This window comes from Oncorhynchus mykiss, chromosome 12, assembly GCF_013265735.2.
Source record: "Oncorhynchus mykiss isolate Arlee chromosome 12, USDA_OmykA_1.1, whole genome shotgun sequence".
NCBI classification, from domain to species: Eukaryota; Metazoa; Chordata; class Actinopteri; order Salmoniformes; family Salmonidae; genus Oncorhynchus; species Oncorhynchus mykiss.
Genome location: NC_048576.1, coordinates 60774950 through 60786619, shown reverse-complemented (window position 1 = coordinate 60786619; position 11670 = coordinate 60774950). Strand labels below are relative to the sequence as shown.

General features: G+C 39.4%; 1 protein-coding gene across 1 annotated transcript in view; it reads right to left on the bottom strand.

Moving 5' to 3' along the window:
* Positions 1-9558: 9558 nt before the first annotated feature.
* LOC110539079 (transient receptor potential cation channel subfamily M member 4) overlaps positions 9559-11670 on the bottom strand; it is an 80450-nt gene continuing 78338 nt past the window's right edge. The window contains exon 27 of the mRNA XM_036937948.1: positions 9559-10713. Coding sequence (XP_036793843.1) covers positions 10685-10713 — 29 coding nt within the window. The 3' untranslated portion in view covers positions 9559-10684. The remainder of the gene's footprint in view (positions 10714-11670) is intronic.

Genomic DNA, 11670 nt, shown 5'->3' with positions numbered 1-11670 from the left:
TGCTATATTTTGCTGGAAAATGGCTGTGCTTATTGTGGTTTGGTGGAGACCTAACATAATCGTTTGTAGTGCTTTTGCTGAAAAGCATATTTGAAATTGGACACTTTGGTGGGATTAACAACGGGAATAGCTTTAAAATGGTATGAGACACATGTATGTTTTAGGAATTGTAATTATGAGATTTCTGTGGTTTGAATTTGGCGCCCTCTACTTTCACTGGAAGTTGTCATATCGATCCCGTTAGCGGGATTGCAGCCATAACAAGTTATACTATATTTAGAAAGCATATTAGTAATCTCAAGCCATATTCATACAGTTTTGTTGAATAGGAAATACGTCATATAATCAAAGAAATGTTGCGCTCAAAAAGCAGTAGTAGCAGCAGTATGCAAATCAGGGAGCCAAATGAACGTCTCTTTCACCGATGAGAAAAAGATGTGTTCAAAAATAGCAATTTATTTGCAAATGACCCATCACTAGTTAGCAGTGTTTCTGTAGCGCACATGTGAGATAGTTCACAAATCAAATGTCCACTTGTGGTGCCAGTGGACAGTGAAACACAGGTAAGTTAACCTTTATTTATAGTCATTTAAATGTTAATTGTTTTTCTAGATTATATAGCTACCTCAATCGTTATTTCAAATAATTTAGGTGACTTCACAGCAACTGCTATGTCACGTTCGCTATAAGGATCGGACCAAGGTGCAGCGTTGTATGCGTACATTCTTATTTATTAAAAGAATGAACACTGAACAAACTAACAAAATAGCTAAACGAAACGTGAAGCTATACAAACGAGTGCTGACAGGCAACTACACATAGACAAGATCCCACAAACACCAAAGGGAAAATGGCTACCTAAATATGATCCCCAATCAGAGACAACGATAAACAGCTGCCTCTGATTGGGAACCATATCAGGCCACCATAGACATACAAATCACCTAGACCTACAAAAACTTTAGACATACAAAAAACCCTAGACAATACAAAAATTGGCGTACCCACCCTAGTCACGCCCTGACCTAACCAAAATATAAAGAAAACAGAGATATCTAAGGTCAGGTCGTGACATGCTAGCTAACGTTAGCAGCTATACCAATACGAAACTTAGCTAGCTAGTTAGCAAGCTCAGCTAAATAAAAATCCCCTTAGATAATTAACTGCAGTATATGTCATAGCCACTTATCATAGCCACGCCATGAGATTTGTAAATGAAAGAGTACTAGGTTGTCTCTAGCTATAGCTAATAATCTTTCATTTTTTATTACAGACACTGTTTGTGCAGTACAACAGAGTGGAAAATCAGGTCCTTATTAAGACATATTGAAAGTGAATCTAGCTTAGAAACCAGTTAGCTAGCTAGGTATAATTGTTTTGTGTTGCTTTGCGTTGGTTGTTATTACATTAGTTATTATGTTATTTATGTTGCCTTGACTCATACTGTATCTCTTTTTAATAAGCTCATCAGGTAGATAGCCAAGGAAGGCACTGAGCCCAAGCGGTCCCCACAAATCAAAATTCTTGAGATGGAGAATACGGGAGACCTAATGTCCTATTACCACTGTCACGCCTCAAGTACCACTGTTGCCGACAACACATGTTACCAGTATTGACAACCAACATTATTTTACTGCTACACAAATGGTCTCTATTACCTGCCCCAACAGGGCACAAACCATCCTCAGTATTTATCGCCACAGCCAATACACACTGTTCACTTTCAAATAACTTCTTAAGACTGCTGTTCTTTTCCAACCGTGGATGTGGATCTTCTCCAGAACTTACAGGCAACTTTCTATCACTGTACACATTACCACCTACTGACAATGTCTCATCATTGACACTACTGCCGGAAAACACCTACACCCCATTCCGGCTATTAATACATCAGAGACTTTCAACATGGACTACTTTTCTACAACCAATCGTACTAGTATACGTATGTGTGAACTTCTCTATATACCACACAGACAATACAGACAATTAAACAGACATGTCTAAGGGATGGTCACTCCCCTCAATCCTACTAGGGGACTCCAACTCCTAGTCTAACCTATTAGGGGGCTAAACCCTCCTAAGCATATAGTGCCCACAGTGCTTAGTCTAACCTACGGTATGTTGCTAAACCTTCCTAGGCACACACTAGTGCCTAGTCTAACCTATAAGGGGGCTAAACCCTTTTAGACATAATTTGCAATAGTCATCTAGGACAGACCTCACAAATGACAATAATAACTACACAAAATGTCACCCAGGACTCCCACAGTCCTACTGGCCGGTACATGGGACTACGGAATAAATCCAAGCTTGTCTCCCCAAGATGTCAGAATGAGTGGTAACAGGTGTAGGAACTTTGCTGACCTTGTTTTGTGCCGGATCCTGTTACACTGATTCGGACTCTTTAGTTTGACTGCAGATTGTGCTGAATCCTGCCGACAACGCCAAATATTAGGTTCTAAATTCTGGTATAAATCCAGTTGGACAAAAAAAAGGAAGCTAAGACTAGATTTATTATACCCAAACTGGATGCTACAGCTGCTTAGCACACATACAATTCACACAACCATATATACCTTCTGATTAGGTGGAGTCACCTCCTTGTATTTCTAGTATAAACAATCAGTCTCTGTTTCTGGGCAAGAAGTGAGTCTGTTCCTCCCATTGGTGTTATTGTAAACCAGTCTGAGTTCAGAACCTTCATAGGCAGGGATGTGTGTGTGTGTGTGTGTGTGCATGCGTGCGTGCGTGCGTGCGTGCGTGCGTGTGTGTGTGTGTGTGAGAGAAATGAGACTGCAGTTGGAGTAGTGTTGGGATGCGCCCCTCTAGCCTCCCTCCCAGGGGTTTCTTCTTTCTTCAGCTGTTGTCCTCACTTCAATGTTGAACATCTCTCCCTGCCCTAATTCCACAGAAACTAGCCTGACTTTACCAGGAACTGAGACTTGACTGTGCCTATTCACGTACTTAGAAATGCTAATAGATTATCTTAAATGTAACTACATGTCATTTAAAATGTAATTTACGTAATCCACTACAGTAATTATTTATCACGAGAGGATCATAAACAATAACGGGTAATGCTGAATATACCAAGAAAGGTTCAAATCTCACCTTTCTGGTAAAAATAGTTATAAATTGCTGATGTGTAGTCACTTTTGAGGACAAAGTTCAAGTACACAGTACAAATATGATGAAAATATGAAATCTTATATGACGTTCAACAAAACTGTATGAATAAGTCTTGAGATTACTAATATGCTTTCTAAATATAGTATAATCAAATTATAAAATTACTAACTATAACATTTTACCTTCCTTATAACTGTAAAATACATGTTTGTATGCTTAGTGTTGGAGAAAATGTACATATTTTCTAAAGATTTATCTTGATCAAAACATCTGCCCCCACCTCTGTGAACATCACACAGAGCTCTAGCTTGCCTTCCTGAACTTGTTAGGAACTCACCTTTCATCTCATATTATATATCGTCCTCCTATGACAAACACAATGTTTTTTTTGTTTCAAATCTATTAGATATTTTAGATTAATGGTAGGAGGGACATCCCAGCTTCAAGTGGTTTTAAATTTCAGATCCTATGTCAAACAGGTGCAAAAAATGTTTCCAATGGCTTGGTGACCACAGATCGATTTCTAAGCAAAAATGTTGTCTGGAACCAGTACCAGAACCACGCAGGTCCCCTAAACAGGGTCTTTACATCTAAGAGATTTTAATATACAGCAAAAACATATCTGGACATACAGACACTTTCTGTGCTTCCCTTTGCCGCTGTAATGACACTCTCCATCGACAACATCCTAAACAATAAGTTATTACTACTAATAAGTGGATTATTAAATGATAAACAGGCTCATTATATAACTAAAACAGGCTCATGTCAAATAGTCTCCAACAAGTGCCTTCAGAAAGTATTCATACCTCTTGACTTATTCCACATTTTGTTGTGTTACAGCCTGAATTCAACATGGATTACATATCACCCATCAACACACAATACACCATAATGACAGTGCAAATATGTTTTTAGAAATTTTAGTTTAGCAAATGTGTTCAAAATTTATTACAGAAACACCTGATTTACATAAGAATTCACACACCTTTTCTATGACAGTCCAAATTGATCTCTGGTACATCCAATATCCTTTGATAATTCTTGAGATGTCACTACAAATTGATTGGAGTCCACCTGTGGCCAATTCAATTGTTTGGATATGATTTAGAAAGAAACACACCTGTCTATGTAAGGTCCCACAGTTGAAAGTGCATGTCAGAGCAGAAACTACAGTGCCTTCAGAAAGTATTCAAACCCCTTGACTTTTTCCACATTTTGTTACGCTACAGCTTTATTAAAACAATTCTTAAAATAAGGCTGTAACAATTAATCTACGCACAATACCCCATAATGACAAAGCAAAAAACTTTTTTTTTTGAAATGTTTGAAAATGTATACAAATAGAAAAATATATATATATATATATATATCACATTTGCATAAGTATTCAGACCCTTTACTCAGCACTTTCATTATTCTGAAAAGTTATCAAAGCTGTCACCACAAACCCTACAGTACATGTACCTCCCCAGTTCGAGGGAATGCTGTAGTAAGCCATTTTTCCAAACAACCAATAGATTCCATTCAGAGCACCTCTGAAAGGGATAACAACATTATAGACCGAAATACCATACGTAACATTAGCAGGTTACCCAGTGTCGGCATTGTTAACAGTTAACTTACAGGTACTGTACAATTCATTGTACAATGACTTTCTAGTTCACCCAAATGATTACCTCCTTCTCCTCTAATACACCAAGGGGCTGTCAAAACTCCTGCTACTGAAATACTTGGGAACAAAGTATTATCTGGTCTAGCAAACGATGGTGGGCCTGTGCAGTTGTGTAATGCGGAGAACGTCATGGGGTCAGGGTTATGTGGCATCTCCACTAAGAATAGTAAATCCACTTATGTTGTCATATTTACCCCTATGGGAACTACCACAAGCGGTAAACCTGCTCCTACCTTAACTCAATCAATCAAATGTATTTATAAAGTCCTTCTTACATCAGCTGATGTCACAAAGTGCTGTACAGAAACCCAGTTTATAACCCCAAACAACAAGCAATGCAGGTGTAGAAGCACAGTGGCTAGGAAAAACTCCATAGAAAGGCCGGAACCTAGGAAGAAACCTAGAGAGGAACCAGGCTATGAGGGATGGCCAGACCTCTTCTGGCTGTGCCGGGTGGAGATTATAACAGAACATGGCCAAGATGTTCAAATGTTCATAGATGACCAGCAGGGTCAAATAATAATAATCACAGTGGTTGTAGAGGGTGCAACAGGTCAGCAACTCAGGAGTAAATGTCAGTTGGATTTACATAGCCGATCATTCAGAGTATTTCTACCGCTCCTGCTGTCTCTAGAGAGTTGAAAACAGCAGGTCTGGGACAAGGTAGCACGTCCGGTGTACAGGTCAGGGTTCCATAGTCGCAGGCAGAGAACAGTTGAAACTAGAGAAACAGCACGACCAGGTGGACTGGGGAAAGCAAGGAGTCATCAGGCCAGGTTTTCCTGAGGCATGGTCCTAGGGCTCAGGTCCTCCAACAGAAAGAAAAAAGAAAAGAGAGAAAATAAAAAAAAGAAAGAAAAGAAAGAGTGAGAGAGAGAGAAAAAGAGAGAGAAAAAGAGAGAGAATTAGAGAGAGCATACTTCAATTCACACAGGACACCAGATAAGACAGGAGAAATACTCCAGATATAACAGACTGACCCTAGCCCCCCGACACATAAACTGTTGCAGCATAAATACTGGAGGCTGAGACAGGAGGGGTCGTGAGACACTGTGGACCCGTCTGACGATATCCCCGGACAGGGCCAAACAGGTAGGATATAACCTCACCCACTTTGCCAAAGCACAGCACCCACACCACTAGAGGGATATCTTCATCCACCAACTTACTATCCTGAGACAAGGCTGTGTCTCTCACATGGATAGGCAGACCATTCCATAAAAATGGAGTTCAATAGGAGAAAGCCCTGCCTCCAGCTGTTTGCTTAGAAATTCTAGGGACAGTAAGGAGGCCTGCGTCTTGTGACCGTAGCGTACGTGTAGGTATGAACGGCAGGATCAAATCGGAAAGATAGGGAGGAGCAAGCCCATGTAATGCTTTGTAGGTTAGCAGTAAAACATTTAAATCAGCCCTAGCCGTAACAGGAAGCCAGTGTAGAGAGGCTGTCACTGGAGTAATATGATCATATTTTTTGGTTCTAGTCAGGATTCTAGCAGCCGTGTTTAGCACTAACTGAAGTTTATTTAGTGCTTTATCTGGGTAGCCGGAAAGTAGAGCATTGCAGTAATCTAACCTAGAATAATAATCACAGTGGTTGTAGAGGGTGCATAAGCATAGATTCATTTTTCTGCATCATTTTTGGACAGAAAGAAAGACTTTTGCGACGTTATGTAGATGGAAAAAAGCTGTCCTTGAAACAGTCTTGATATGTTTGTCAAAAGAGAGATCAGGGTCCATAGTAACGCCGAGGTCCTTCATAGTTTTATTTGAGACGACTGTACATCAAGATTAATTGTCCGATTCAACAGAAGATCTCTTTGTTTCTTGGGACCTAGAACTAGCATCTCTGTTTTGTCCGAGTTTAAAAGTGGAACATTTGCCACCATCTACTTCCTTATGTCTGAAACACAGGCTTCCAGAGAGGACAATTCTGGGGCTTCACCGTGTTTCATTGATATGTACAGCTGTGTGTTGTCCGCATAGCAGTGAAAACTAACATTACGTTTCCAAATGACATCACCAAGAGGTAAAACAATAGTGAAAAAAATAGTGGTCCTAAAACAGAGAATTGAGGAACACCAAAATGTACAGTTGTTTTGTCAGAGGACACATCCGGTTGCTAGAGAGCCGATTATTATGTTCAACATAGGAGGGCCAAGCACAGAAAGCAGCTCTTTCAGTAGTTTAGTTGGAATAGGGTCCAGTATGCAGCTTGAACGTTTAGAGGCCATGATTATTTTTTATCAATGGGCCAAGAGATATAGTATTAAAAAACTTGAGTGTCTCCCTTAATCTTAGGTCCTGGCAGAGATGTGCAGACTCAGGACAACTGAGCTTTGGAATACGCAGATTTAAAGAGGAGTCCGTAATTTCCTTTCTAATGATCGTGATCTTTTCCTCAAAGAAGTTAATGAATTTATCACTGCTGAAGTGAAAGCCATCCCCTCTTTTTATTTAGCTTTGCGACAGTATCAAAAATAAATGTTGGATTGTTCTTATTTTCCTCAATTAAGTTGGAAAAATAGGATGATCGAGCAGCAATGAGGGCTCTTCAATAGTGCACGGTACTGTCTTTCCAAGCTAGTCGGAAGACTTCCAGTTTGGTGTAGCGCCATTTCCATTCCAAATTTCTGGAAGCTTGCTTCAGAGCCCGGGTATTTTCTATATACCAGAGAGCTAGTTTCTTATGACAAATGTTTTTTGTTTTTAGGGGTGCGACTGCATCTAGGGTATTGCTCAAGGTTAAATTGAGTTCCTCGGTTAGGTGGTTAACTGATTTTTGTATTCTGACGTCATTGGGTAGGTGGAGGGAGTCTGGAAGGGCATCAAGGAACCTTTGAGTTGTCCGAGAATGTATAGCACAACTTTTGATGATCCTTGGTTGGGGTCTGAGCAAATTATTTGTTGTGATTGCAAACGTAAAAAAATGGTGGTCTGATAGTCCAGGATTATGAGGAAAAACATTAAGATCCACAACATTTATTCCACAGAACAAAACTAGGTCCAGACTATGACTGTGGCAGTGAGTAGGTCTGCATACATGTTTGACAAAACCCACTGAGTCGATGATGGCTCCAAAAGTATTTTTGAGTGGGTCTGTGGACTTTTCCATGTGAATATTAAAATCACCAAAATTAGAATATTATCTGCTATGACTACAAGGTCCGATAGGAATTAAGGGAAATCAGTGAGGAACGCTGTATATGGCCCAGGAGGCCTGTAAACAGTAGCTATAAAAAGTGATTGAGTAGGCTGCATAGATTTCATGACTAGAACCTCAAAAGACGAAAAGGCAGTTGTTTCTTTTTTTGTAAATTGAAATTTGCTATCGTAAATGTTAGCAAGACCCCCGCCTTTGCGGGATGCGCAGGGGATATGGTCACTAGTGTAACCAGGAGGTGAGGCCTAATTTAACACAGTAAATTCATCAGGCTTAAGCCATGTTTCAGTCAGGCCAATCACATCAAGATTATGATCAGTGATTAGTTAATTGACTATAACTGCTTTGGAAGTGAAGGATCTAACATTAAGTAGCCCTATTTTGAGATGTGAGGTATCACAATCTCTTTCAATAATGACAGGAATGGAGGAGGTATTTTTTTCCAGTGAGATTGCTAAAGTGAACACTGCCCAACCTAGATCGAGGCACAGACATGGTCTCAATGGGGATAGCTGAGCTAACTACACTGACTGTGCTAGTGACAGATGTCTTGGAAATATTGAATCAAATATTTCTCCGATACTGGAGCTTGTGAATTCAAATAGACTTTATTACAAAAAGTAACAAAGCCGAGCAATTCCATGGAATAGGCATTTTAGATTCCCACTTTCAGATAACACACATGGTCATTCCTCTCTATGTTGATGATTAACACCCCTTCACCTCTTGCCACCATTATCTTTCTGTCTCAATTCTTGCTTGTTTACAGATTATATTGGTGGCGTATCCATAGCAATGATACAAAAACAATAATAATGCAGGTGTCTGTCCAATGATACGCATAGGACTACACAATGGCTCTCCCCAAGCCTGTAATGGCACAGACATACATATACAATACAATCACATGCATTAAAGCTAGTCACAGGACCAGGCAATAACTTCCCTCAGGCCTATAACAGCACAGGCATACATTTTCTGCTTACGTTCTGTTTTTACATGTCTAGTGATTAACTCCATGTTGATCCAGCTCTGTTCATTCACCTGGCCTCAGTCTTTATTCTGAATTAACTCTGTTGTTGACTGTTGATTCTGCTCACAACTTCTGGGAGAACAGTCTAGATACTGGAAAATCACCCATAGTCATGAATTTTCTCCTACATTGACCACTAAGCTGGCAGGCTGGCTAACAGCCTGATCTGCACCCTATCTCATTGTGGAGCTAAGGCAGTTAGAGCCCTGTCTATGTTTGTAGATTAGATGAGAGCACCCCTCCAGCTAGGATGGAGTCCGTCACTCCTCAGCAGGCCAGGCTTGTCCTGTTTGTGGGTGAGTCCCAGAAAGAGGGCCAATTATCTACAAAAAACAGTTTTCAACCAGTGATTGAGTTGTGAGACTGCTGTAGAGCTCATCACTCCAGCTAACTGGGAGGGGCCAGAGACAATTACACGATGCTTAAAAAAAATAAGACACCTGTACCATGTCACATATAGACTTGAAATGTATAGAATGTTGAGTTAGCATTCCAATATTGCACTTTATATACATCACAGAAGACTGAAATATAACAATACCTTGACATAAAAACACCATATTTTTGTTGTATGTTTTAATCTTTATTAATTATGAAATTATGAAAAATATTAATACCATGCGCCCAAAGAGGGCGCTTTTGGTCATTGACTGCAAACCAACATTTTTGTGATTGTGTCAGGTTGAATACACCTTTTAAAAATGTCTATACATATTACATGAAGAACAGATTGTCCTGTTCTCCTCACATTCTATAACCCACAGGAACAAGATTTATAGAACATAGGAACAACAAAGTATAACATAGAAGAGCAACAATGGTCCACATATTAAATGACAGTAGTTCAAATGATCAACGCTAAAAAACGACATTGAAAGGATGGATGAAAGAGCATCGAGTCCGTGTTTGACATTGCTTGACATTCCTTGGCCCTGAGCAGTGGTGGAAAAAGTACCCAATTGACATACTTGAGTGAAAGTAAAGATACCTTAACACAAAATGATTCAAGTAAAAGTGAAAGTCCCCCAGTAAAATACTACTTGAGTAAAAGTCTAAAAGTATTTGGTTTGAAATATACTTAAGTATCAAAAGTAAATGTAATTGCTAAAATATACTATAAAAGTAAAAGTATAAATCATTTCAAATTCCTTATATTAAGCACCCCAAACGGCATTATTGTCCTGTTTATTTTACGCTCCCACTCTCAGACATAATTTACAAACAAAGCATGTGTTTGGTGAGTCCGTCAGAATAGAGGCAGTAGGGATGACAAGGGATGTTCTCTTGATAAGTGTGTGAATTTGACAATTTTCTTGTCCTGCTAAGCACTCAACATGTAACGAGTACGTTTGGGTGTCAGGGAAATGTATTGAGTAAAAATAATATCATTTTCTTTAGGAATGCAGTGAAGTAAGAGTAAAAGTTGCCAAAAATATAAATAGTAAAGTAAAGTACAGATACCCCCAAAAACCACTTAGTACTTTAAAGTATTTTTACTTAAGTACTTCACACCACTGGCCCTGAGTGACAGTGATTCTAGGTTTGAGTGTGTGTGTGTGTGTGTGTGTGTGTGTTTAAAGTGATATCCCCAATCCACAAGAGGAACATTTGTCATCATCGACTTTGAGGGACAACTAAGAGGTCGTGTGTGCGCGTCCAGATTTCACTATTCTCCATCAGACATTTGTCAGCTAGTTGGAGAGAGAGAGGTCAGATCTGAAAGTAAAAACATAACAGAAACTGCAATTATTACATACAGTTGAAGTCAGAGTTTACATACACTTAGGTTGGAGTCAATAACACTTGTTTTTCAACCACTCTACAAATTTCTTGTTAACAAACTATAGTTTTGGCAAGTCGGTTAGGACATCTACTTTGTAATTTTTCCAACAATTGTTTCCAACAGATTATTTCACTTATAATTCACTGTATCACAATTCCAGTGGGTCAAAAGTTTACATACACTAAGTTGACTGTGCCTTTAAACAACTTGGAAAATTCCAGAAAATGATGTAATGGCTTTAGAAGCTTCTGATAAGCTAATTGACATCATTTGAGTCAATTGGAGGTGTACCTGTGGATGTATTTCAAGGCCTACCTTCAAACTCAATGCCTCTTTACTCGACATCATTGGAAAATCAAAAGAAATCAGCCAAGACCTCAGAAAAAAATTGTAGACCTCCACAAGTCTGGTTCATCCTTGGGAGCAATTACCAAACACCTGACGGTACCACGTTCATCTGTACAAACAATAGTACGCAAGTATAAACACCATGGAACCACGCAGCCGTCAAAACGCTCAGGAAGGAGACACATTCTATCTCCTAGAGAAGAAAGTATTTTGGTGCGAAAAGTGCAAATCAATCCCAGAACAACAGCAAAGGACCTTGTCAAGATGCTGGAGGAAACGGGTACAAAAGTATCTATATCCACAGTTAAACAAGTCCTATATCGACATAACCTGAAAGGATCACTCACCAAGGAAGAAGCCACTGCTCCACAACCGCCATAAAAAAGCCAGACTACGGTTTGCAACTGCACAAAGATCGCCCTTTTTGGAGAAATATCCTCTGTCTGATGAAACAAAAATAGAACTGTTTGGCCATAATGACCATCGTTATGTTTGGAGGAAAAAGGGGGAGGTTTGCAAGCCGAAGAACACCATCCCAACTG